Source organism: Hippocampus zosterae, chromosome 7 (genome assembly GCF_025434085.1).
Source record: "Hippocampus zosterae strain Florida chromosome 7, ASM2543408v3, whole genome shotgun sequence".
Lineage (NCBI taxonomy): Eukaryota > Metazoa > Chordata > Actinopteri > Syngnathiformes > Syngnathidae > Hippocampus > Hippocampus zosterae.
The window spans coordinates 18,296,359-18,323,268 of record NC_067457.1 but is presented as its reverse complement, the minus strand read 5'-3'; the positions used below and the strand labels follow the sequence as shown (position 1 = coordinate 18,323,268).

At 45.8% G+C, this 26,910-nt stretch overlaps 3 protein-coding genes and 1 long non-coding RNA gene across 12 annotated transcripts; 3 read left to right on the top strand and 1 right to left on the bottom strand.

Annotated features, from left to right (window-relative positions):
• The first annotated feature begins 857 nt into the window (after positions 1-857).
• On the top strand, positions 858-1,682 carry LOC127603801 (SOSS complex subunit C-like). Its single transcript, XM_052070418.1, has one exon. It carries the CDS (start codon positions 1,243-1,245, stop codon positions 1,552-1,554), a length of 312 nt encoding a protein of 103 aa, XP_051926378.1. The 5' UTR covers positions 858-1,242; the 3' UTR covers positions 1,555-1,682.
• A 740-nt stretch (positions 1,683-2,422) lies between these two features.
• Positions 2,423-7,189, top strand: yars1 (tyrosyl-tRNA synthetase 1). Of its 2 annotated transcripts, none has more exons than XM_052070356.1 (14): positions 2,423-2,624; positions 3,461-3,534; positions 3,611-3,757; positions 3,831-4,006; positions 4,333-4,462; positions 4,551-4,631; positions 4,807-4,899; positions 4,978-5,113; positions 5,196-5,281; positions 5,345-5,477; positions 5,546-5,700; positions 5,892-6,085; positions 6,175-6,316; positions 6,695-7,189. In XM_052070356.1, the coding sequence occupies exons 2-14, from the start codon at positions 3,478-3,480 to the stop codon at positions 6,803-6,805; spliced, it is 1,641 nt and encodes a 546-aa protein (XP_051926316.1). In that variant the 5' UTR covers positions 2,423-2,624; positions 3,461-3,477; the 3' UTR covers positions 6,806-7,189. The 2 variants fall into 2 exon arrangements, with proteins under 2 accessions (XP_051926316.1, XP_051926314.1); XM_052070354.1 differs by having other exon boundaries at positions 2,424-2,624; positions 3,445-3,534.
• Positions 7,190-7,812: 623 nt separating this feature from the next.
• kiaa1522 (KIAA1522 ortholog) lies at positions 7,813-26,269 on the bottom strand. 8 transcript variants are annotated; one of them, XM_052070285.1, is made up of 10 exons: positions 25,853-26,269; positions 24,883-25,240; positions 12,334-12,492; positions 12,192-12,235; positions 11,983-12,115; positions 11,777-11,884; positions 11,544-11,695; positions 11,272-11,469; positions 8,049-11,166; positions 7,813-7,954 (listed from the first exon to the last, which is right to left on the bottom strand). In XM_052070285.1, the coding sequence occupies exons 2-10, from the start codon at positions 25,112-25,114 to the stop codon at positions 7,914-7,916; spliced, it is 4,185 nt and encodes a 1,394-aa protein (XP_051926245.1). In that variant the 5' UTR covers positions 25,115-25,240; positions 25,853-26,269; the 3' UTR covers positions 7,813-7,913. The 8 variants fall into 8 exon arrangements, with proteins under 8 accessions (XP_051926245.1, XP_051926251.1, XP_051926242.1 ...); XM_052070291.1 differs by having other exon boundaries at positions 11,272-11,466; XM_052070282.1 differs by having other exon boundaries at positions 12,325-12,492; positions 25,853-26,268.
• On the top strand, positions 17,975-25,021 carry LOC127603809 (uncharacterized). Its single transcript, XR_007963131.1, has 3 exons — positions 17,975-18,359; positions 22,678-22,847; positions 24,892-25,021. It is a non-coding gene; the product is annotated as an uncharacterized LOC127603809 (long non-coding RNA).
• Positions 26,270-26,910: the final 641 nt, after the last annotated feature.

Here is a 26,910-nt window from a genome sequence, read left to right as displayed (position 1 = left end):
ACTGCAGTTAAATTGAACTTTTTTTCTCTCTTGTGTGACACTTTCATGAGGCTGTGAACCAAATGTGTGATCTTAAATCCCCCGGAGACACGTACATATAGAGTATACATAAGCACACACGCCTTGTGTACAAGACTGTTCATATGTTTATAATGTACGTAAATTTGTAAATACCTTTGATATTTGTGGTTGCAAATGTTTTGTTCTACTTTTCTGTAGTTTATTTAAGAAGGAAAAAGATTGAAAACACTAAATGTTGGAAAAATGAAGTGTGAAAATTTGATATTTTTTTCCCGCCCAGTTCACATACAGAGAACCACTAATTCACACAGAAATTTGCAACTATGGAAAATAAAATTATAGTGAATTTAATATGAAAGTGTGAGGGAGTTCAAGTACCTCGTGAAAACTCATGCAAACACTGGGGGAACTCTTGAGATTAGAACTTGGAAACAGACTGATTGAGGCAGGTAATGCTGGACACCAAGCCTGCCATGTTTGAATGTTTAAAAGTGAAGCCTGATAATTTACTTGGAATTTTAATGCTCTTATGAGAAACCTAACACATACTAAAACATAAGGCAGGATTTGTTTTTGTTTTTTATTTGAAAGGCTAAACACAACTAAATGTCAGGCAAAAAAATAATGAACAATATATGTACATATAACGAAATCGAATTTCACGAATCGCTTCAATCTGCAAGTTTCTTCGTTTACGTTTGAATTTACGACATCTGGTGTCTGTTTACTGTAACAACGCCTACTCCAAACCCATTCATCACGCCCCATTGATACAAAATTACGAAAGATAATTGTCATTTATAATCACACTACAGCACTTTATTGACGGGGCGGTTTCAATTAACGCTAAACCCACAATGAGAAGAGACGAAGTACAACTTTATTGACAAATGCGCTGTACGTGCAACATACAGCACAGATTAAATTTCTTCCCTCTCAAATAGACAAGACAACAAGAGCTGCCATCAAAAGAACAGTTAACGTAAAATGACAAAATAATACAACTCACTATATTCGGCACACCCGAGCTAACTGTACTCCAACCAACAGGTGGCGATAATGCTCTACTGTTAATACACGAAGAGCACATACACGGAACGGAAGTTCCATATTTATTTACGGAAGTAAAGTAGATTACGCCCCCCGCCCCCAGAAAAAAAGTGTGGATTTTGTAATTTACTCTTGATTCTTTGTCACTCTAACCGTGCAAGCCACGCTAAAATGACCGCCGCCAATCCTCCAGGCTTTCCCACCAACACCCGCGTTGCCATCCTGGCCGAGTTGGACAAGGAGAAGCGGCGGCTGCTTCAGACTCAATCCTTGAGCGATCCCGGGGCCAACACGCCATTGACCTGCAGAGGCGGCGCGACGAAGGACGCGAAGGAAAGCGCGGAGCTGCAGCACATCGCAGCCCAGCAGAAGGCCGCCCTCCAGCACGCCCACGGACACTCGTCCGGCTTCTTCATCACCCAAGATTCGGCGTTCGGCAACCTCATCCTCCCGGTGCTTCCACGCCTGGAGCCGGACTTGTAATCGCCTCCTTCAACTTGTTGGACAGTACGAACTCGTCCGTATCATGTTCACATGTCAAATATTTAATGTTGTAATAAATAATAATGGTGCCTTGAGGAATTACTGGCAGTCGTGCTTTTGTTTTCCTATTTTGTTTGAGCCTCCTTGCCTCCGTAGCTGCATTAAATACAGTATGCATTGGGAAAATCTGAAAGACTTGTTTTATTGCTTAAACTTGCTTTTGCTGTCTTATTTTTAACTAATTTCTTCCACCGTAAATGTATTTTCTTTCCTTGCTGATCTTATCTCCGTTCTATCTTCCTTACTTAGCTTAAACTTGCTTTCCTGAAATCCCTACTTGCTAACATTTCATTGTACCATAGTTTCCTCTTTCTTTCTGGCTTTCCTCCTTCCTTCCACTTCCTAATTGCCGTAGTTTGCTCTGCCTTCATTCCTTACCTCTTTCCTTCCACTTCATACCTCATTATTTTTTGTTCACTTTGCTTACCTTTCTGTCTTCGCTCCTGCAGTCTCCACTTTTATGACGTATCCTTCCTTTTAGCCTTTCCTTCGGTACCTGGCCAATACTGCTTAATAGTCCGTTGTTTCGTTTTCGACTCAAATACATTTCCATTATCAATTTAGACATTAAAATGTGTAAACGGAGTGTAAAAAACGATCGAATGGCGTATGACCATGATCGAAGTCACAACTACAAGTCAAGTCAACAGTATTTATAGAGCACTTTCAAACAGCCATCGCTGCATACAAAGTGCTGTACATTGAGTGATTTAACATACACAATAAACAGTAAGACGAATCGGTAATACAAAGACCTACTATTGGCTCACTCTCTATGATATAAATAATCATATGTACGCTATTATGATAATAAATATAAAAGTCAATTAAACGACACACAACTTCGATCACAGTTTTAATTTTATAAACAAACCTCGTCGAAAAATCATCAGCTCGGCTTTCGACTGCTTTTCCTGAGAGTGGACCCAATCGATCGCTGATGCAACCCTCTGACAGCTTCCACCAGCCGGTTGCTTTTTCATTCACTGCACGCCGCTTTAGCTCTTGAGGTAGGTCGTATAAACTGGACAACATAATTGTTTGGTTATGTAAAGTGTCCTCTAGGTGTGCTGAAGTCATTATGGGTAAGACGTTTGCGCTTGGGACCCGAAACGACACGTGTTTCATGTTGTTGCACATGGCGTTGTTGCTAGCCAGCTAGCGAACATCACTGCTAACTCGCGTTACTACATTTTGTTAAACTGACAACCCAAGTGAATTTATACCTGTTATAATTGAATATTGTGCTTATTCATTAGTATCAACCGAAATGTACCATTCGTCCGCGTTAGCTTGCCTCATGCTACCTTTTAAAAGCAAACCTATCAAAAATGTTATACGTTCCCTCGAGCCCAGCTTTTATTACAATCATGTTAACAGTAAAATCATTGTAATATATATCGGCAAACACATGTAGATATAGAAGGCACATTTTGATTTTTATAAGCGTAAGTAATGCCCCCCCCCAAAAAAAAATGTGAATTCCTTTGCTATCTATCTATCTATCTATCTATCTATCTATCTATCTATCTATCTATCTATCTATCTATCTATCTATCTATCTATCTATCTATCTATCTAAACCTAATCTAGCCTCATACATTAAACAGCATTGCAGACTCATTGTTTGGAGGTTCGACTCTTGATTCTGGATGTACTGTACTCTGTTGAATTGACTGTCCGCTCAAAAGGTTAACCAAACACTGTAAATTGTCCATAGGTGGAAATGGGAGTGTGAAATTTGCTTGGTTGTTTAATATTGTGTTTGCTAAATGTCCCGCTATACAATCAATTTAAAAAATCAATTTCCCATGATTTGTCCCCCTCAAGCTCTTTGTGGTTGTAGTCGGAAGGCCTCTCACCATGGCGACCCAGCTAAGCTCTGACGAGAAGCTGCACCTCATCACCAGGAACCTGCAGGTGGGTCACAGTTGCGCATGGTCACTCAGTGAGACAGCTGTGTCGTGATGACTTCCTTGTTGCTCGTTTCACGCAGGAGGTACTCGGGGAAGACAAGCTGAAGCAGATCCTTCAGGAGAGGGAGCTGAAGGTGTACTGGGGAACTGCCACCACAGGCAAGCCGCATGTGGCCTATTTCGTTCCCATGTGCAAGATAGCAGACTTCCTCAAAGCTGGATGTGAGGTGTGTGCTCTAAAACTTGCCCGCCATCTCCTTACAAAAGGCTTAAATCTCTGTTTTTGCTTTCCTTATTCAGGTCACCATTTTGTTTGCGGATTTGCATGCCTTCCTCGACAATATGAAGGCTCCCTGGGAGCTGCTGGAGCTTCGGGTGAAGTACTATGAGGAAGTCATTAAGGCCATGTTGGAGAGCATCGGTGTACCCTTGGAGAAACTGAAGTTTGTGAAAGGAACTGACTACCAGCTCAGTAGGTCGGTCTTTGAGCAGTGATAACCAACCTTTATTGAGCCAACGCATCCGTGTCACATACAAAAACACATACGGAACAAGAAAAGTAGCTCACGCCGGCATACCAACATTCTCGTCACAACAAATGTCAACCCGTAATTACCAATTGCTCATTTTTCTCCCCTCAGAGGGTTTATCCAGATTAATTATCAATCAATAAACCAATCCAAATCTCATTTATAGAACCATTTTCATGCGTCGGAACGACACCAATGTCCCTAATTTGCGATTAGACTTTTGAGCAACCCCTCAGAATAATGTTCTGGGTCTTTGATTTCATGTGTGTCAGAGAGTACACTCTGGATGTGTACCGCCTGTCCTCTATGGTGACCGAGCACGATGCCAAAAAGGCTGGCGCCGAGGTGGTCAAGCAGGTGGAGCATGCTCTGCTGAGTGGTCTCCTGTATCCAGGACTGCAGGTGATAGAAAAAAAAAACGTCATAACTCTTTAATCAGAGTGACGAATGCCGGTCTGGAAATGTATCCCAAAATATTTCCCCTCCTCAGGCGCTGGATGAGGAGTACCTGAAGGTGGACGCCCAATTTGGAGGAGTGGACCAAAGGAAGATCTTCACTTTTGCCGAGAAGGTGCCACATGTTCTGCTCCTTTTGAGCAATTATTTCGAATGATGTTTTCGATGAATATTTATTGTTATCATGACTTGACGACTGCCTTAGTGTAGGTTAAAAAAACGGTTAATTTGTAGAATGCCACTGTTTATTGTTGTTGTTCTTCTTATTATTTTATTTCACTTTTCGGCAGTACCTCCCCCCCATGGGCTATGCCAAGCGCGTCCATCTAATGAACCCAATGGTACCAGGACTGACCGGCGCCAAGATGAGCTCCTCAGAGGAAGTAAGAGTGCAACTAGTAGTACTGGACCGACTTCAAGTGTGTATTTCATTTGTAATGGCTGCTGCTTTTCCGTGAAAGGACTCCAAGGTGGACCTGCTGGACTCCAAGGTAGACCTAAAGAAGAAGCTAAAAAAGGTCTTCTGTGAGCCGGGAAACATCCAGAACAATGGGGTTCTCTCCTTTGTCAAATTTGTGCTCTTCCCTCTTCGTGGAGGTATGACACACATCATCTGATGTGTATGAAATGCGCCATTTATTGAAAAAGTGGGGGGGAAAAAAGGTCCGACTCTGTTTAGGGTTCTCCATCAAAAGAGACGCCAAGTTCGGTGGAAACAAAGTCTACACGGCGTTTGAGGAAGTGGAGCAAGACTTTGCCACAGAGGTAAATTGTGGACTCGCTTCGTTCAGGCTCTCCTTCGGAGGACTCAAGTTCATTTCTCGCTAGCTGATTCACCCCGGAGACCTGAAGGCCTCTGTGGAGGAGGCCCTCAACGAGCTGCTGGAGCCAATCAGAAAGAAGTTTGAGTCCGCCGAACTGCGCAAACTGGCCAACGATGCTTACCCTACGACAAAGACGAGTCAGTGTTGTATATTCTCTTGTGAACGGATATCGGTTAGCTTCGTAGTCACACATTTGTCTTTACAGAAGGAGCAGGAAAGGGCGCCAAGTTGACGGGAGGAGGAGGAGGAGTAGGAGGCGGTGGAGGAGGAGGAGGAGGCGATGGTCCGGGAGGAGATGACCAGGATTTGGCACCATCTAAATTGGACATCCGTGTGGGGAAAGTTGTCAGTGTGGAAAAAGTAAGACATGAATTGATTGCAATGGCATCTCACTTATTCGTTCAAATTACCGTACTCACATTTTTATTCAAACGTATTCATTTTATTCTGAAAATGATGTATTTAAATGACAGCAAAAAAGTACCAGTTGTATTAGGCTTTCTCCCGTTTATGTTGTTGTTTTTTTTTTTTTTTGGTTCTCCAACTGTCAGCATCCGGACGCCGATTCGCTGTATTTGGAGAAGATCGACGTTGGCGAAGCGGAGCCCAGGACTGTGGTCAGCGGCCTTGTCGCCTACATCTCCCAAGAGCACTTGCAGGACCGATTGGTGCTCGTGTTGTGCAACCTCAAACCCCAGAAGATGCGCGGGATTGAGTCGCAAGCCATGCTGCTCTGTGCTTCCATGTATTCCAACGTGTCTTTTTTTTTTTTTTACTTTTGAGTTCCCTCCTCTTTCTCCTCCTCACTTTGTTTTGTGTTTGGGTTGTTTGTAGTGAAGGAGAGCCCAGGAGAGTGGAGCCACTTGATCCTCCTGAGGGTTCCTCACCAGGGGACCGGGTCTTTGTAGAAGGATACGAGGCAGGCAAACCAGATGACCGACTCAACCCGAAGAAGAAAGTGTGGGAGAAATTACAAGTGAGACCGTTGGGCTAACATCTGCCCATCCATTTTCTAAAGTGCTTGTACTCATCAGGGCCGCGTTTGAGCTGGCTTACCACCTGACTGTGGGTGAGAGGTAGGAAGTGGTCGCAAGTCAATCGCAGGACAATCCATTGGGTTACAATTCAAGAACATTTAGATTGAGTCCGCAGTAAACCTAACATGTACGTTTTTTTTTTGGACAAAAACATCTACAAAAAGCCATGCAAGCAACGGGAGAATATGCCAACTCCACACAGGAAGACCAGAGCAGAAATATGAGCCCCCATTTTTTTTGTTCTCAAACAACCAAGCTGCCCCTGGAATTATGTAGTCTTTTTTTTTTCTTCACCACTATTCTGCCTTCCTTTTCAGGTTGACCTGAAGATCTCAGAGGAGTGCGCAGCTCAGTGGAAAGACAACTTGCTGATGACCAAACTCGGACAGATCACGTGTAAAACTCTGAAAGGCGGAAATATCAGTTAGGTACTCGTCCTTCACCTGTCGGCTACATTGCAAGAGTACATTTCTTCCACCAGTTGCCATGGGAACAACAGGAGTGGTTTTCTTGGAGCACGATGGAACATGGATATACTAAAAGTCATGTAATGATCTTTGAAAGGGGAAGGGAAAAAAAGCGGGTGTTTGTCACTGAAAAGTCATAGGACCTGTTACGATTCATCAAAATAACTTCATCTGCACTCTGACATTAACACGTATACCAAACTGTGCTTCCGTACTTGATCAGTGACGGTTTACTGTTGCATCAGTTGCATCACAAGTAGCACTGCGCACGACACAATCATGCAAACATATATTGCCATGATTAATAAAACATCAACTCTGACATGGAATAAACTGTTCATGAAGTCTGTGGTGTGATCGAGCTCTAGTTCTATCGAGTACTCATTGTTTATCACCATACGCATATAAAAGAAACATAAATAGCAGCACTTTTCATAAATTGATCTCAATTGTATCTTTTATTATAGCCGAGGGACAAATGATGGTGATCCGAAAAGAGCATTTTAATTGTTGACCATCTCTAGCGATACAAAAGTGCTTCTGTTCTAAATACCGGAACACTATTTTTTTTTTCTCCCATCGTGTTTGTCTTTACTCTTTTCCCTTTGTCTCACCGGAATGATCTATTTCTGTCCTGTTCTCCAAGTAAAAAGTTATATCACTGTTAATGGAGCCTTCTTCAGCCTTTAGTGACAAACAGCCCTGTACATCATCCCTATTAAATTGTATCTTACAAAACCAAAACCGAAATCTGTACATGATCACTCTGATCTGACTGTTCACCTATTCAGCCACTGGAGGGCACCCTCACACAGTATTTACAGTTCAGCCCATATGTACACCAGTATATCCTGAGGGGGGGCTTTAGAAAAATACTCCAGAATAAAGCTATCATAAGAAAGTGATAGCTATTAATTTGCATAAATACATGTGGAAGGCCATTTCAGGCTAAGGCGCTTTTTTTTCCCAACTCAATGCAACTCATGTGAGTTTATTGTCCCATTTATGCAGTGAACTTGCTTGTAGGCTTTCCTTTGGCTCTTCTTGGTTGGTTTCCCACAAACTGATTTCAGAACAGTGTTTCAATTGTGTCTGCGGTCACTCTTGTAGCTGGAGGAAAATAAAAAACAACAGATGGAAACATTGTCATTACCTTCATACAGCTGCAAGATATGAATAAATGAATATTGTTGTTGGCCCATACTTGTCTCGGGAAGCGCCGTTCCCTTGGAATGTTGTGCTGTTGTAGCCTCTGTGCCAGAAGCACCGCTATCCATTCGAGCTGAACAAGCTGGACGTTGTTGTGAAAAACTGACGCCGCCATGCGAAGGTTTCCTGGCGACCGGTGGCGGAACCCGTTCAGACCTCAACCCGCTGCTTGAGGAAACGGCGGCATTCGTTTGGTCAGAAGACCGCACAAGATCGCCTGCTAAACTTTGCTTCACACCAGCCCGATCTTCCGGCGTAGCACCAGTATCAATAACAACCTGCTTAGCGCTCCTGGAGAAGATGAAGCTTGCCGAAGAAGCTGGGATCCTTTGTGTGTCAAGTGCTTCCGATGATTTGTGGGACAATATCCCCGGTTCGCTCGCACAGTGGTAGGACGGTCTCATCCCCAGTCGGTATGGAAGACCTTCTCTTGATGAGAGTGCTGCAGTTTTTATGCGAATGGCTTCTTGTAATCGCATGGAAGGGGTGTTAGGTGTCACGTACGTTTTCACCGCTTGTGGGGGAGATTTCAGTGACTTACGGGTAGGCTTTGGCGGAGTGTTTTGCTGCCCCACACTCGCGGTTCGACCAATCTCCTCTACGAGAGCTACCTCTTTTGGTGAGCCGTCTTCAGAAAGCGCTTCGGCGCTGTCCTCATTTGTACTGACGGTACGGAGGCGGACCATGTGAAGTAAAGAGGGGGTGACGAGAGGTATGTTCGCATCCTCTTTAGGGATGGGCGCACTTTTGTGGCGAGCGAGAAGCTCCTTGGTCCTGTTGTCTCGATGCGCAGTACCAGGGGGCCTTCTGAAGGCAACCCCGGCGGTAAGGTTCTCCATCGGTGAAGGGGATTTAACCAGCGCAGGGAGTTGTGAAGTGCCGGGCGATTCAGTAGCAGGGTGACTTTCAATTTCAAGAGAGCGTCTCTTTGGGAAACTGCCAGAAGCTATCGCGGAGAGCAACGGTTGGATTTCTGCAGGATTGCCGGTTGAAAATGAAGGACCTTGTAAAGCTGACGAGAGGGTCCGCACTGGTCCGTCCGAACTTTCTGCGTCTTTGTTGTCGCAAACTACAGTTTGCACTAAAACTGGATCCGGAGGTGCAGATGTCTCGGCTTCACCAGAGTCTTGAATTGTCTTGACAAATTCCTCTAACGAAGGAATTGGTGTGTCTGAAACTTCCAACCCTCTGGCACAAGCGTCCTCAGCTGGAATATTGTAAGCCACGTCAGGTGGAGGCGGGAGAGGAAATTCTATCTCATCCCCTCCGTCCAAGACCGAGTCTCCCTCTAACGGAGGCGGTGGAGGTGGCCAAGATGATTCTGCGACACAGTTCTCCTCCTGTACTCTTTCCAACTCATCGAGTGATACCGACACCGAGGTGGGAGGTGATTTTCTTGAGAGAGGCGGCGTAGGCTGGTAAGCAGGTGGAGGTGAAGGTGGCGGTGAGCTTATGCGAAAGCTTTGCGAATCTATAGAATTTGCTCGTATTGATCGGACTTCGCTCGTGTCCACTTCGGAGATCGCGGAGATTGCGGCGATCTTGCAACGATCGCTTTGTTGGCTCTCTGTCAACGTTGTTTCCCCCCCCGGTTGTGGCTTCTTCATAACGGGCGGTGGTTCTTTTTTTACGGATACGTCACAACTGCCAGAGCCAGTCATTGTCCAGCGACAGCTCTCTTGATCTTGAGTTTTTGTTGTTTTTTCAATCCTGTCCTCAGCTGAAAATGTATCTTCTTCTGTACCGGCACGTTCCGTATTTTCTTTAACCCGATGGACCTCTCCGGCAACGTCGCACGACGATTTGTCGTCTGTTGAATTTATTTTCGATGCTTCCGTTTCATCCTGGGATTGTTTTTCAAAACTCAAGTCACGGGTTTCTGTTTGGCTCCCTTCATGCATATCTGCATTTTCTCGAGTTTTTGTTGATTCTGTGACAAGTTTGGTGATTTGGGGGCTGGGACCACACAGGAGTGCAACGGCGTGACTATTTTGAGCCCATGTTTCAGGAGGAGGGGGACACGGCGCTTTGATTTTGGGAGGCGGTGGTACATTCCACAGATCTCTGACTTCCATTCTCAAAGGCGAAGTGAGATCTTTTGCAGACGCCGGCGGCAAATTAGAAGTGCAAGAATTCGAAACATCCAAATTGACGGGCTCGGATGTACCGGACGATAGGGAGGTCAGCGATGAGGATGGAGAGGCTGAGGATGACGCCCGAGACCCAGTTCTCTCCGGCTTTACCGGTTTCGTCTTGTGTTTATCTGGAGAAATTGGAGTGATCTCCTTTGGGGAAAGTGTTGGGGTACCACTTTGACTGGAGTAGCCGCTGGAAGGGGAAATGGTCCGTTCAAATTTCTCACATTCGGAGTGATTTTTCTGCGGAAAGGAAGGGTTCAATTCCGAGATGGACTCTCCTGCTTTTTTTGCTCCGCCAGCAGAAACCTGAGCAGGACTTAAAGGATGGCAATTGGATTCTGCAATGTTTGACACCGGATCCAGAATCTTGTTTGTTTCAGCGGTGACTTGTGATTCCTCCGTTGTCGCTCTACTTCCTGTAGCACTTGATCCTCCTTGAGAAGCAGAAACATTTGCATCTCTGCTCTGTGCCTGCCCTTTGGAATCAGTCTGTATCTTATTGCTATGAAGCGAATTTGATCTTCGCGGAGGTGCCGGGGGTAGCTTGGTCTTGATAATGGAGAGACTTCGAGTGGAATGACGTTTGATCTTTGCATCATTCCCACTGCTACATGGCAGGACAGGGTCGGAAACCATGTTCGGTACTATATTTTCACTATCACTGATGCGATTCGCTGGAGTCTGGAGGCTGGAGATTCCCTGCAGATTGAGCTCCACTTTGTGCGAGGTACCCTGCGTTGTTGAATTATACAAAGAAATATCGGCGTGGGAGCCGTCACTCTCTGATTTTCTGGAGAGAAAAGGGCTGGCTGATGAACCCTCAGAAGCCAGGCTGCTTTTGCTTAGTGTGTGGACGCTGTTGCCTCGTTGGCTGCCGCGGTCAATTTCGATGACTTCAACCGAGGCTGGCAGCACCGCATTTGGTATGATTGTAGATAGGTAGGTAGCCTGAGGAGATACGGACATCACTGGACCCTGCGGGAAATTGAATGGTGTGAACGGGTGATCATTTGAATCAGGTGTCTTGGACCGGATTTGGAGGCCACTGCTGTACGGAATACTATCCCGTTGTTTCCTTACCTGTGGTTCTAAGAGGAAGCTACTCCTTAATGGGTTGAAGGAAGTAAAAGTAGTCATTCCAGGTACCGCAACAGACTTGGGCCTGGTGACAGATGACCAATCGTGATGAGGTCCATATCCGTGGTGGTTGAAGGCTTGGTCCTTCTTGTAAAGATCCTGAAGATGTAATTTCATCTGCTGCTTATCATCAGATACCTGCTTTGGGGATGTAAAATGAGCTTTATCATGTTTAAAAAAAAAAAATTATCGCCGGTTCAGGTGGTGGAACTTACTTCCACCTGTGACAGGTGCACCCTTGCTCCTTCCTTGGTCATCACCGGAGTCCCTCCGTCAACACTTGGAATGATGAAAACACCCGACTGGCTGCTGTCATTGGGTAGTTCCGTAGAAGCAACTTGCTGGAAGGTCGAGCCTCTGTGCAATGCTTGGAAATGGACAGGTGACTTTCACTGACATGCCCAGCACCAAAATAAGCAATTACGTGAGCGCTTGTACTCTGCCCTACCGAGTTCTTTCTGGACCTGGTTGGGAATACCCATAATGGTCGTCCTTCTGTTCCTCTTCTTGTTCTTTTCTAACCGTTTCACTGGATACAGAGGCTTGAATGTGGAACCTATGAGAGGTAGTGCAGAATAGAGCTACTAACTGTGTGGCGTGATAAACGCTTCACGCAATATAATGTTTTCTTTCCAAGTGACGAGCGCTGATTACTTTGACGAGTGAGCGCAGGTCTGGTCATGGTGGAAGAAGTTCTTGTGGTATCACTAATCCCCGAGTTGGATTTTGACTCGAGAGAGCCCTCCTCATCTTTGGAGTCGAGATCATCTTCTGGATGCGCTGATGACTGATGGGAAAAAAAATAGATTTAAAGCACAAGATGGTGGGCGGATATTTTTGCGTTTGATGAAATATGCACTTACAGCACAGCTTTCATCTTCAGCAAAGTTCACTCCGCTCTGGTGCTCTGTGAAAATCAAATCAAGACGGTCATATTAACGTATATATTATACCCACGTATAAACAACACCCAATATAAAAGTCTGTTTTCTATACCTTGCTGACCTTCCCGCTGTAATATTTTCAAGCCCTCTTGAGCTTCCGAGTGCAAGTCCTCCAGGTACTGGGGCCGATTGCCCTCGATGAAAACGTTCTCCCGGAAGTGTTGTGAGGCCGAGTAGTGCACTGCCAACTTCTTCTGCTCGTCGTTGGCCTTGGTAGCAGCTGATGAGAAACAAAAAGATCCGTTGAATGCGACTAACTCATTGAAGTCACACTCTTTGGACTCTGCGGGAATTGCAGGTTGCTAGCAACTAACGCAACTAACAATCTTTCTTGTTCTGGAACACAATCCATCCATTTCCATCCATTTTCTGAACCGCTTAATCCTCACTAGGGTCGCGGGGGGTGCTGGAGCCTATCCCAGCCGTCTTCGGGCAGTAGGCGGGGGACACCCTGGATCAGATCCTCCAAACTATTTGTCGTCCGAAAGCTGCACCCGTCGTCTTCTTTAGGTAACCAACATGAGCAATCTGCTCAACAGATTGCCAGAACTGATCAGCTTTATAGTGAACCCGGTGCGCTTCCACCTGTTGCGAATGTGACACCGCGTCTTGAACAGAAGCTGGGCAGATGTTCCATCCTGGCTAATCTCAGTATCTGTAATTCTCTGCTCGTCGCAGGGGAATTAGATAATTCGGATTGATTGCACACCCCCCCCCCCCCTCCTCCTCCCAAGAAGTCTCCTTTGTGGAGAACTGGACAGTCCTTTATAGTTGAAACTGGATGGTCCAGTCTGTCCGGATTATTTGCATTCACACAGGAGTGGCAGTTAGTTTGAGTATGTCCGTACAATATGTCGACTGTTGTGCGTTTAATATTATTAGAAGGTCTCTCTACTTCCATAAGGTGAGTCACTGTGGGATTACATGAAGGAGGAGACCCCCTGCCTCTAAGATTTAGCAGACTCGTGGAGGAGGCTAAGGGCTTTTGGTTGATTAAGACGGCCGCCGGTAAAGCAGTTTATCTCATTAGAGAGACCCCCAAATCGACGGCAGTTTTTTTTTCCTGTGCAGGGACGGGGTGCGGGAGGGGGCTATTTTGTGCCGTAGAAGCTGTAGAACTGGGATTTGTATCTTCTTTGCATGAACGCAAAAATTCATCACCGTAACTAAATTCCGTGAGAAAGCAGCACTCACCCTTCTTCTTGAAGACTGAGAGCAGCGAGTGGATGCTCTTCCTCAAATAAACCACCATCCTCTATATTGGCCTCATGACAGATCCTCCCCCCTGCCCAAAAAAAAAATAAATGTCTCGAAGTACTTTATAAAGTCTCTGGACTTTATAAAATTCCTGGACCCAAAGTTGCAGGTATTGCTGATAAAGAACAGGTCCGAACAAACTTCCTCCTCCTCGACTGTCCGCCGAGCTCTGGAAAAATGAGCTCACAATAAAACCTGCTTCCAGCCCAGCTGCCTTATCCTTGTGTCTGATACCCGGCAACCACCCTCCCTCCCCCAACCTCCTTCTCTCCCTCGCTCCCTCCCTGTGTTTTTTTCTTCAGCTCTCCTCCATTTATTGGCAACTAAAGGACCACCGCTTACCCCTCAGCAGTCCAAGTTTGGCTTTCAGGCACCATCCGGCCCCATGACCCCCAGTATAGAGACACGCGTCTATGTACGCCCTCGCTCACCCAACCCCGCCAGGTTGAGCGGATTATGTAGATATATTTTACTCTTTTTTTCAGGGGCTTGCAACAAAAACAGGCTCATAAGAAAAAGATCCCAAATTAAATTGGAATTTGGGAAATTAACTCTTCCAGCTGTAACCTTTTAGTTTTATGAATCTATAATCATAAAGTCGTGGCTGATTCACAGAGCGTTTTAGTCTGGAGTTCGCTGTTTGAAAATGACAACTTGGTTTTGTGATGTGACCACCGTTTCTTTGAACGGATTTCTAGTTGGTTTGTTTTTAAAACATGGTGATTGGTGGTCATGCAGTGGCGCGTGCATGCAGTTATCGTCACTAATTGTCGTCATGTCACACTTCACCATTGCCTAATAGATGCCTTCAGCCTATCTGCTTTGTCTCATTATCTCATAGGCGAGGGGGCCAGCTGAGGTTGTGTCCTTGCGGGGACAATACGAATGGGTGCGCCTGTATCACCCTCTTGTCTCCTCGCATCGCTTTCCCTGCCGGCCGCTGCCAATCTCTCCTCCTTCGCATTGCCGCTCGTCTGGCCTTTCAGCCCCGCGGCTCCCGAGGTCTTGTTTGATTTATAAATAGCTTTTAATGGCGTCATCCGGTCGCTCCTGTGTCCTGACTCGCCTCGAATGATCGCGTCGATGGGATGGGTGTGCAGAAAGAAGTCCGTGTTTATGCCAAAGCTGTCTCCTCGGGTGTAGTTTTTTTTTTTTTTTTGGGTGGGGGGGAATGTTCGCCCACAGTTCAACCCCGGCCGGGCCTTGGCAAGGCGGTTAACGACATTCCAAACTCGGGTGAGAGCAGCTTTCTGAATGGGAGTCATGCCAGTGGATTAGCTCCTGCACCTGCCCGTCACTTAACCTAACACGCTTTCTCATCGCAATCCATCATTGTCTCACTCTTAACTCCCAAAAGTCTCTCCTATTCCCAAATGTTGCAGCTTTTCCTAATGAAATCAAGCAAGTTAAACACCCCCACTCCCTCTTTCACTCCACTCCTGATATCAATATTCATCAGAAGGTCTAAAGAAATGCCATCTGGTCTTGCGGGACGGGAGGGGCGGGGGGTGGGCGTGGGGGGGCTACCAGACTTGGGTTCCAAATGCCTTTGATTTGCCATTCCACAGCACGAGAGAACAACATCTTGGCGCATAATCGTGGCCTCACATATGCTAATTTTAAAACCCCAACTGGCATAAATGGTACATATTCACCGCGCCGGCAATTTATTTGTAAGCATTTTTTGACGAGGCAAACAAATTATTTTTTACAGCCTGTTTAAAGTGCAGCTTGAAAAGACTCATTAGCACATCTAATCGAGTGCAATTCAAGCTTGGTTATGCCCTTGTTGATGTTTCATGTTGCTGACTGGGTAGCAAGATTTATTTGACTCGTAATGCTACGGAGGCGGTTCTCCCTCTTTTCATTCATTTATTTTCTGGACACCCCGTACCAAGGTAAGCGCAGTGGACCAAAAGACCCCACTGACCGGAGAGTGTTCATTTTCATGCTCTTCCTGACCACAATCATCAACATACTGTGTGTTCGTATCTTTTGCAGATAGGAACATGAGTCACGCTTGCGTCACCGCGGAAACATCACTACGACATCGTACGCAAGGTATACCACTGCCGTGTTGCTCCGAAAACTGGCAGGGAAGCTAAAGTTTTTGCCTACCGTAGAAGATTACAAACCTTTATTTTTCTCATGCGGCCGCCGCGAGACTCACGGGCCACAACAATAGGTACGCCCGCACATCACGACAATGTTTATTTTCCTTCTGTGGATGTGACCTTGCATCCCTGCTCTAGAGCAGAGAGTGTAACCAGATACACACATCCTGCAGCTATGTGTGTGTGTGTTTGCTGTCCGTTTGTGTGTTTTGGGTATGTGTTGAACTGTGTATTCCATTTATTTGTAGATTATTTATTTGTGTGTGTGTTTGGTGCATAGGTATGGGTCTTAAGGGAGAAGGAAAAAAAAAGGTGGTCTCACTCACGACTAAGAGCTGCGCACTCCTCTGAGCTGAAGTGACCATGAACACACAGTCACATGACAAGATGCAAATACGCCCCCTTGTGGCTGTGGTCATCATAGGCGATGACATAAGAGCCATGGAATCTTAAATGAGGCAGAAAGTCCTTTAATGCTTCACTACGTTCTCATGCAGTCAAGTCGCGTGTGTGACTGTGGTAAAATGACAGGGTGTCAAGCGAAGGCCTTACCCCCAGGAACCTTTTGCCATTGCCCAAAAGTTATTTTTAAAGCCACTGATGAATGGACTCATTTAGTATCTGATGGGATAATGATAGACCTGCATCCTTCAGCTGCTCAGTTCAAATCAGACAAGCCGCGTCCTGCAAACTTGATGCCTTTGACACAGTAAAAGCTTCCACACGTGGACTTTTTACCACTCGGCCACGCTTTTCTGCAGCGTCACGGTAGATTGATTGTAAGCTGAGCTGCGAAGGACGGGGGAAGTGACGGGGGCAAATCACGCCCAACGCATTAAAATGGAATAGATGCGGCCTTGTGTCCGCCACACTCAACGTCACACACGCGTGTGTCGTCTGCCCGCAGAAAATTCAGAAAATTGAATTTGCAAGTCGTCCAAGTGTTCTGCAAGTCATCCAATGACTGGATCACAGAATTACGCAACACACCAAAACAGAAATGATCCTAAGGTGCAGAAATAGAGAATAAAGAATTATACTCAAATCCCAAATATGTAATTTTATGAGATCAAGTTGTAATATTGTGAGAAAAAGGTTGATATCTTGAGAGAAAAACAAAAGGAACTCTAAATAGCTAAAAGTGAGGTTACACGCTGCTGATTGTGTGTGTGTGTGTTTCAGTGTATGCTATGACGTCTTCATTGGATTGAGTCCTTTTGTAGTGAAGACAGAGATGCATTCAAGCCGCACGACTGAGCGGCACCACCGCTTTTATTACCATTTGTTATCATCATCACCGTGATTATTTTGATTGCAAAAATGTCGTGACGTGTTCCTCAAAATTCTTATTCATGAACAAATTGCGGCCATCTAACGCACTGCGTGTCGCAGCCGGAACCGCGAGACCATGTCAGAATGTGTGACTAACTCAATTTAACTTCAAAAAGAGCCACAGCTGCATACAAAGTGCTGAACATGAAGTCAAAATCAAACATATTAAAAAAAAAATGAAATCAGTTGTGTGCACCTCGACCACCAGGGGACACATAGATATCAAATAGATTTGGAAGGGTCGGACAAAGAAGAGCGTCATGACAAAGCACCTGAAGCATGTGTAGTTTTTCAGAGAGGATAAAGAATATATGCAAGCGATTATTATGTTATCTGTTCATGTGTTGGTGTTCAATATTTAATTTTCCAGTAAAATCAAACTGCAATTGGCAATAAACGGCATTGAAAGAAGCGCTTGATGTCGTTTTTTTTGGGGGGGGGGGGATGTTCACTGCCAAAACTCACATTTTTGCGTACAACTCATGACAGGAAATTTGACTGAGCGCAACGATTCAGCAAAGTCAATGTTCCACTGTACGTCAGGCCAGCTTTTGGAACCTTTATGCCCAGGAACTATGTTGATGTGATTTGAGAACTTCATTTCAACCAAAATAGCGCTGTGCCCGTGGCGGAGGGTAACGTTAGTTCACCATTTGTGCATTTGTCTCTGGAGAATCTCGCAGACGGAAGAAGCCCAGTTACCGTATGGCCTCAAATGAAAAAGTCCTCTCTTGATCTGCTTCGGTTCTCCACGAGGAATCGCCCACTTTGACAGCAGTCGGCAGTGAATGTGCGCTTCAAAGCGAGCGTCTTAGCCTCACTTTACAAAGGCTTTAAGATGAACCTGACCCTGCGGGGGTGACGGAATATTGAATCTCGCAACCTGCGCACGGGACGGAAGCTCCTTCTTTGCATTTACACGGCCTACTTCTGTCTGCAGGTTTCTGCGTTACGGTCCCTGAAGTCGCTCTCTTTTTTTTCTTTTTCTTTTTTTTTTAACAGAGAGTCAATCAGTAAAGCTTGATGTTGTCATGATCCTGACAGGAAGATAAATAACCCCCCCCCACCCCCCCAAAAAAAATTGAAGGTCAAGGACATTGCAAAATAAGGCACCAAGTCATGTTTCCATGTTTGCACGATATTCTCTTGCTCTGTGTGTTGTTGTCGGGGGGTGAAATAGAGCAGATAAACAGGAACTGGGATTCATTTCACGTGAAAAGTTGCATGAGTGACCACGCGTGAGGCGATTCGTGAGAATGGCCCACATCTTCAACCTGAGTTGTTTGAACTGTCTCTCAAATGCAGGTACGGGAGCACCAGGACCTTTGTTCCTCGGTTGGGAAGAACTTCTTCAGCATGCTCACCAGAGGAGTAGTTTGCTGGGGTAAGTGGCTCAAATTTTCACGTCCAATTACAAATCATGCTCACAAAAGCAATTTTGCAGAATATGACTACAGTTATGAAACACTTAAAAAGTCCAAACGATTCACAACAGATAAAAACAAGACCATCGTGTGACGTTAGTAACATGTCTCAAAAATGGACTTATTTGTATTTTCTTGTGCTTTTTAGCTATGCACACATCATTATCACTTGTCTAACCTCAAATGGTGTCCTGGCTGGTCACACTTTAAACCATGAAAGTAGGCAAGGCGTGGTTGCCCTGGCAACCACCTCATTAGAAGCCAGCGGACCATCAACTAAGTTGTTATTTTGAGGTCAAACCAAAACACGATGTAGCTTTTTTTTTTTTAATCCACTTCCCCCCCGTTAGTAGCATTCATTTGTGTGGAACAAATATCACCCACTTTATTATGATGCAATATTAATGACATAAATACAAGCGGAGCGATGGAATTTTCAACCCATTAAGTTTATTGTGGTGCCACACATCATATGTTGCTACTTTCTTTGATTCCGGCTCTGTCCTTCCCGTGTGGAATTTACAGTACATGTTCTCCCCGTGTCTGTGTGGGTTTTCTCCGGGTACTCTGGTTTCCTCCCACATTCCACAAACATGCATGGCAGGTTAATAAACACTATAAACTGGTGACCAGTTCAGGATGTACCCCGCCTACTGCCCGAACAGTGCTGGGATAGGCTCCAGCACACCCGCCACCCTCGTGACGATAAGACAATTGGATGGATAGATAAATAGTAAAAAAAATAAAGAATTCAATGATGGTAACAAAGGGCTACGGAGGCACACAATCTGACAATCTGCGCGTCAGCGCAAAACCGCGTGTTCAACTTGCTCATCCTGCGCTCGGCTGTTGTTGGAGGGGCTGTTGGCGTCAGTGCGGGATAAGATAAGCTTGCGTAAATGGTGCCACACACAACACAGAAAAACTTGTGCAATAAGCAGGAAGCATGCAGAACGATGACTCATGTGACGCCGGGTCACTGCAACTTCTTCCCAAGCCCAAAGCTCAATTCCCACATGCGCTCAAAATTCCCCAGTGCTGTACTGCATTTTGGATTGATATTTTTTGCCGTTTTTAAATGATGATATGATGATGAATGAATTCAAAGTAACATCGAATAGATGAGGGATTACCTGTCTTGAGTTTGTCTGTTCGTCTAAGCAGCCAGAAGCCTTTTGGTTTCTCCCAGAGTACAGTGGGCTTTTTCTCCATCTCCACCTTCTTCCGCTTCTGGACGCTGTTCCCCATTTTTGGAGACGATCCCCTTAGCCCCCCCCACTAAAAGGTCTCCGCTATGTCCATCATCATTTGTTCAATACCCTGAGCCCCCTGCCCTCTTTAGTGCTGAATCAGTGCTGACTGACTGCCATGATCCACGAGCACTCCAAATCCAGCTGCTCAAGACAGAGACGCCAGCATCCACGATGAAATGTGTGTGCGTGCGTAGGCGTGTGTAAATAGGAAGGTGCCCCTCCCATTCTCCACCGCTCCAAAGTGGAGCATTCACAGCTGATTGTGCCGTCTCGTAGCTCACACAACGATTTACATGCGGCGCTCGGGTGCCTCCGGCCATCAATGGAGCTGTCAGAGAGGCGATATGCGACGCCGATAAAAAGGCTGTGACGGAAGATCTGAAAAGTTCGTTGACAAGCTCGTCGCCTCATTCGCACGGCTGCAATGATGAGAACGTTTATGTTTTAATCTGAAGGGACGGCGTAGCCACCGAGTCGGACCAATGTGCGTGTTATATTTATAATTTTACATGTACCTATGTTGAAAAAGTGAAGCGTGGAGAGTCTCTGTCACGGAAATGCATGAGTATAGTCAATGTATGGGATCCTCTCAAATATCCACTATTTCTTTTCCTGTCTTTGTATCGCTTTAATGGAAGTACAGCAACCAGGGAAATGTAATTTTTATTGACAACCATGCCATGTAGCTTGTGGTTTCAGTCAATTCAGGATAAGTGACGCCTCGCAAAGTTGTTTCTCAAAAACGCAGGCCGACACAGTTTTTACGGCGCAGCAAGTTGGAGTACCGTATGTCCGTGGGGCAATCGGCTAATGCGCAGATTAGTTGTTAAGCACGCTGCAATCCTCATACGGCAAAGATGAAAACGAAGGACATCGCAATACGTTTGTCTGAGAGCCCCTGATGATTTCCAGATCACGGCGCCGTCATTTTGACCACCGATCAATAGCAGCTCTCCAGAGCGAGGCCGCCGACAACAGATCACATCGGCTCTTGTGAAACGGAATATTACTCATCGGGAAACAAAATGGCCACGAGGCGGAGGGCAGGGATGAAATCATGGTCATCCTGATCGTGTCTCACCCCCCCTCCCCCAACACTAGATAGATAAAAAGCCTCCCATAAAAAAGATGATTTACAGAGTGCGGAGAAGAAGGTGGGTGTGGGGGGAGCTTCTATGCGTCTCAGTGAAGAATTTATAAGCCTCTCCCCGCGTTTAATTGCTTGAGGCTGAGAGTCTTTCGAGATGGAGTCTCAATTTCTGCTTTTTGGGTGTTTACACCCCTGAAGGAATGACAGGAGTGAGATGACATCACTCCAGCTTTTCCCTCTGCCCGTGTTTGTGAAGTAATCAGCAATGGCAGCCATGGAGCCTGAGAGACATGATGGAGCTCACCAGCGCAACGACACCCGCAACATGCACCGCATTCAGCACCATAAGCCTTTGAGTGCGTCTGTGTGTGTGTGAGAGAGAGAATGTGGCCCAGATACATTGTGATCAAAGCCCAGCACACGCTGCATGCACATTAATGGCACGCGTGTGACGTGTGGCCTCCTCAAAGTGGTCGCCAAGGTGACCACACCGAGACGCCATTAAGGTTTTGACTGGATGTGCGGCTGTTAAAGTGCCCAACCTGCCAGATTAATGACATTCGCTGCAAAACAACGACACAAGTAATCACTGCGGATGAACTTAGATGACCTTGAACATGAGTGCTGTTACAGTTTCATCTTCCAAGTTTGCGACTCCACAGTGAAAGCCAATCTGCCGCAGCACTGCCATCTTGTGGTTACGTAGTGCCATTACAAAACAAGTACATCTAGCCATCCATTTGTTTTCTGATCCTCTTATCCTCACAAGGGGTCTTGCTGGATTCTATCGCAGCAAGGAGAACATGCAAACTCCACACAGGAAGGCCAGAGCCGGAATCGAACCCTGCACCTCTGCACTGTGGTGCGGACGAGCCAACCGCTTACACACCGTGCCACCCCCGTTATGACATAACCTAATGCTTGTCCTTAACTCAAAAAACAACCCATCGGCGACATCGAACCAACTTCTACCTCATGATCCTCATAAGACGATTTGATACGTATCGCGATACACTGATGACTAAGAGGAAAATGACGCCGTGTCTGAGGCATCAATTGCGAATTAATCATGTCTCGAGGCAAGTGAGGCACAACGGAATTCAAGCAATTGTTTTCAAATGAGTGAAATTAGCGTAGAAAACTCACTTTGTGCCTTCCGGGAAGAAGTTCTGAAAGCGCGCATGCACAGTTTCAACAGGTGTGGCTACGACATCACACAGCCCATCTGACTGTACATATATAGTCGCATATGTTTATCGCCTTGCCTTCCACTCCCTCGTGATGTCTTCCAGCTGCCTCGCCGCCGCATCAAACGCCCGCCGTCTCCTTTAAAACGACCCGTTTGCTGCCCTGCGCAAGCCCGCGCGCTCAACACAATCGCGCGGTAGTTTGCAGGAGTGCACAACTATATAAAGAGAAATGAAAGCTTCTAAAATTAGCTCTCTGGTTTCTAAATGGATGCGAGACCAAACGCGAGCAGCAAGACATTTGAATCGTTGACTAAAAGGAGACTGGATGCTTAAATTGTAAACATTTCCCAGATGTAATAACACACTTCTTAAAATATCGCAAGGACTTTTAATTGAAGCACGTTACACAGCCTTTCTTGTCTTGTTGAAATTACAAGATTGCGGCAAAGCACTACTTTTCCATGAGACAGGGCTATGGCTTGACAAAAAAAAAAAATCTAAATTCTCCCCCACCACCGGATGGCGCCCCAGCAATAATTTTATACTCAACAAGGCTTTGGCCTGAGGGAGTAGCACAATGTCCATTGAATTCAGAAAAAAAATAGATTCAGGAGCCGACAATATTATAGGGCCCAACTTTTTTTTTTTTCACTTTATAAATTTTCAATGTGTATATTTTAAGCAGCCCTGCATTTGTTGCCATTCATTCGTGGAAAGATTGTTAAATGGCTTATCCTTTCTGCAGTTGAATAAACAAACAGCCCAACCGCGACATGAAGATAAGATTCACGGCATTGTTGGCTGTGACTGTATTGCTGCCATGGTAACGAGCGCCTCACGGCAGGGGGCCGTTGCCCAGGAGTCGTTTACCTCACGGATGTGATGGATGAGGACTGGAGGTGTCTGCTTATTCAGGTAAAATGACCTCTTTCATCAATGTGTGTGTGTGTGTGTGTGTGTGTGTGCGTGTGTGTGTGTGTGTGTGTTGTGAATAATGCAATTGTGTGGGCTTCTCATTAAACTTTCACACTCCTGTCTTTTTAATTGCTCGCCAACCCGTCGATGTGTATTAAAGCAGCCCCACAGACAGCTCGGGGGGGAAAAGAGCAAAAAGGTTGTTTTCCCGCTTTCATAACGAGACGCTCAGCCCTTCGATTCTTTTGCATAGCTCTGTCATCTCACATTGTGAATTGGCACATGCCAAGTGCCAACTGAACCGCACACATACTTGAGTTATCGCCGCAAGTTCGGTGCAGAGACCTGCATTTGTTACACACAATGCGACACATTCAAACTAAGCATAGTCACAGGTATCTTCTTTCTAGTCAACAACAACAGTTACTAGTTTGGGACCTTCTCTGCATTTCCTTCTTACTCTTAATTACGCAACATCTCTTCCAGTAAACTTTACTCACTTCGGCGCAACTCTAAATTCGGACTTATAAAAATAAATCCCACAATGATTGCTTAGAATTTTGAAAAAGGCACACACACAAAATGTCAAGCATAAAACTGGAATATAGTGGAATTACATAGAATGCGGGAATAAATAGGTGTGCGCTCTTAACTTAAAAAAAAAAAGCCTCTGAAAGCTTGCTCCCTGAAAATCCTCTCAACATTTCAAATGGGCCTTTGCGATGTGCTCTCCAGCCGTCATCCAGCAACCAAACTCACAACCAAACGGCCAGGAATTCAGCTCAGAGCGTCTGTGGGTTTTTCACAGGACGGGAATTTGCGTCGACTGGAGCCAGCGATGGAGCTTTGGATGGTTGGGTCCGAGCGGCCGGTGCCAGGATGACAACAGTGAGTCAGTGGGATGACATAAACACAAAGACACGTTTTCGCGAAGTACGTCTTAGCCTAACGCACAAGAAGGTTCTTCTTGAGGCGTTTGCGTTGAAGGAGGCGAACGCAACACACAACAATGTGGTCCTCAGTAACAACAAGAAGGCAATAAACAAGTTCTGTAAAGCATTATAGATTGGGTTTTTTTCCCCCTTTCAGCTGTTGGTGTAGCTTGAAATCAGACTGTAGTGTGTCTGACAATCTTTATGGACTATACAAACGGGTATGTTGTTGTGTTTTTACAAAATACTAATTAGGGGTATGCATAGCATTTGTCATGTGTAGCATGAAACGATATGTTCAAAGCTACCCGAAGCCTTTGCTTAGCTTTTAATTCCATTTAACTGCATTCAAAGAAACAACAAGTAGCAACATTAAACTGGTGCATACCAATATGTGACTTTTTGATACATACACGGTTCCCATGCATTCAAAGCCCACACCCCACTCGCTGCCCTAACCACATCCTCCGACGTTTGCCATGCGCTCCAAAAGTGGTCTCTGTTGATCATTACCCACACACATTGCAAAACCACTGCCAATTTGGGCACGATGAGGAGTTTAAAAGTTTCCAAGCAGTCGCGGGCCGCTTCCTACACTGACACATAGAGCCAGCGGGACAAGTGAGAGGGATGGCTTTTGAAAACAGGAAACGACGACTGCGGTCGTAATCTCCGAGCTGCCGAACAAGCGAAAGCATCAGCAAAAAAAAAAGGGGAGGGGGATTTAGAGATCAGCGTCTGTCTACGTGCATGCACACGGCGCTCATGAGGTCACACAGCAACTTCAGAACAACCTCATCTCATTTACAAAAGTATCGGGACACTTTGGGCCGTGTGTCTGTTGGACTTGTATTTTTAATGAGAAGAGCAGTATGTCGATAAATAAATGATTATTTACAACCCAAAGCTAGTTTTCTCCGCTTTTTGTTCTGAAATTGATGTTTTTGGTTAAATCCACCCACCCATGTTCTACTGCCGTTTGCCAAAGACGTGGCGAGACATTGAGAAACAAGTTTAGACCAAAGTAGTCCTTTGTCGTGGCAGCGAGGCAACTGCAAATATTTTTTTCCCCGTACTTTTGTGCCGTCTGAAAAATGTCTCACCTTTTGCAGCGTCCTGGGTCTGAAGTCCGTCAGCTAAAACCAGCTGCTTCCCTCCACTATCGACGCCCTTCTTCGTCTTCTTCTTCCTCTTTTGGCTGCTCCTCAACCAGCTGATGGCCTGTCCCAGGGAGCTTCCCGGCTTCCTGTGGCCGCGTTGAGCCTTCACCTCGCGGCCGACGATTTGGGTGACGTCCCAGGGAACCAGGTCGCCCGTCGACCTCCTCCGGGACATGGCGGAGGTTGGGCCCGGCAAGGTCCCGGGCAAAGCCAGGTGAGTCCGTTGAATATCCAAATGTTTCCGGAAGTTGGACACGCGTGTCCTCCTTGGACTTTGTTCCGCTTCCCGCTTTGTCACCACCTGGGACAACAATGAGATCAGCAGGATGGGAAAGAGAGGAGGAGGGAGGGTAGACAGCGCCGAGAGAGATTTAGTACCGGTGACTAAAACAAATGCTTATAATCCTGCGAGGCCAATTATATTTGTTAGCCTGTCTATGGCATTTTGTATTCTATGTTAAAAGCGAGCGAAACTGACTGTTACTATAAGGCAAAGAATGCTGTGTGGTTGTTTTTTATAACCCGTTCCTTTCCCTCACTTTGCCACAATCACTTACATTTCCAGATCTGTGTTTTTCATTGCGGGTATTCTTCTGCGGAGGCACGCCTCCCCGACAAGACCCAGAAAAGAATAGCATAGCATACCGTACATGTTTGAAGGTTTGTTTTGCCTGTTTAGAAAATAGTGGTGGAACTCCAAATTTTGAATTCCATTCTAGTTTCTGCGTCACTTGTTTACCCTTGCTTCTCTTGTCTTCCATTTTTGTTTCTTTGGAGAAGCCCGTGAAGGACTATTGCGCCACATGTTTGCCCGGATTCAACATACAGTACACGCACGCCCGGGAGCGTGTATGGTTAAACCGTAAAGCAAAAGCAAATTAGAAATACATGAAAGGAAGACTCTCAAACTTACTTGTACAGGTCCACTCTAGGTCTCGGCTGTGGTCTTTTAGTCTTGTGGAGTTTGTGTGTGTGCATGCATGTGTGAGACTGAAGTTCCATCATGCTCTCTAAGCAGTCATTCCCTCCCTCTCCTCCCCCCCACCTCTCACTGAGCTGTGATCTACACCAATCCAGCCTCTCCTTGCACCCTTGAGACAGTTTTGGTCCTTTTTTTTGTTTTTCTGGTTAAAATTCTAGTCTGTGCCTCATCGTTGGTCTCATTTCGCAGGAATCAGGTGCATTCGCGCCAGGCTTGTTGGAGGAGCCACTAAAATATTAGCGCGGTGTGCTCCGTGATGGAAGGAAGCCCAAATTGGAGTGTTCCCGTTTCGGCCACTAGACACACAACACTCACACACACACGCAACATCTGGGAGTGGGAGTGGAGACAAGCAAGCGTCACTTCATGCAGCTGGAAGGGTGGGTTGGGTAATCGGGGGCGCGGTTAGCGGGATTTGCCTCATCTGGTTTGCATGTGGCCCAAGACCCACAGGGCAAGAGGGAACAGGAGGGGGAGACCCCCCCCCCCTTCAAGAGTCAGATGAGGGCAAAATTCGACTAATAGTTACAGTTGTTAAAAAAACACACACATAAAAACAAGCACTGACATGAAAAAAAAAGTTTACTGCTTCCCTCCCCAGAAGGTTTGCTGTAAAAAAAAAAACATTCCCAGGCTAAACTTATGAAGTTGTAAAATATCTGGCATATGCAGATATTCAAATTGATGCTGATCCAAATGTAGGATGTTTGAACATTGCAGCGCGTTGGACTAGTGGTTACGAATGTCTGCCTCGCCTTTCTGTAGTTCAGGATTCAAATCCCAAGATAGGCCTTCCTGTGTCGAAATTGCATGTTCTCCTTGTGCTTCAGAATGACGACAGATGTTCCGGCACTCGCTGGGGCACCACGGTTCACTAGTGGTGAGCACATCGGCCTCACAGTCAATGGGGTTTGAATCTCTCGGAGTCTTGCAATCACAGCGGGAACGTGTAAACTTGAAACCCGGACCTCTCAACTGTGAGGCAGACA

Excerpts from the sequence above, each read along its gene's own strand:
- LOC127603801 (XM_052070418.1), top strand. The coding sequence starts at position 1,243 with ATGACCGCCGCCAATCCTCCAGGCTTTCCCACCAACACCCGCGTTGCC.
- yars1 (XM_052070356.1), top strand. The coding sequence starts at position 3,478 with ATGGCGACCCAGCTAAGCTCTGACGAGAAGCTGCACCTCATCACCAGG. Across the intron at positions 3,758-3,830 it reads TCCTCAAAGCTGGATGTGAG|GTCACCATTTTGTTTGCGGA; the intron begins GTGTGTGCTCTA and ends TTCCTTATTCAG. Across the intron at positions 4,632-4,806 it reads TCTTCACTTTTGCCGAGAAG|TACCTCCCCCCCATGGGCTA; the intron begins GTGCCACATGTT and ends ACTTTTCGGCAG.
- kiaa1522 (XM_052070282.1), bottom strand. The coding sequence starts at position 25,114 with ATGTCCCGGAGGAGGTCGACGGGCGACCTGGTTCCCTGGGACGTCACC. Across the intron at positions 12,493-24,882 it reads GACCCAGGACGCTGCAAAAG|CTGCTACCAAGGCCAACGAC; the intron begins GTGAGACATTTT and ends GTTTCTCATCAG. Across the intron at positions 11,696-11,776 it reads CCAGGTCCAGAAAGAACTCG|CATTGCACAGAGGCTCGACC; the intron begins GTAGGGCAGAGT and ends TCCATTTCCAAG.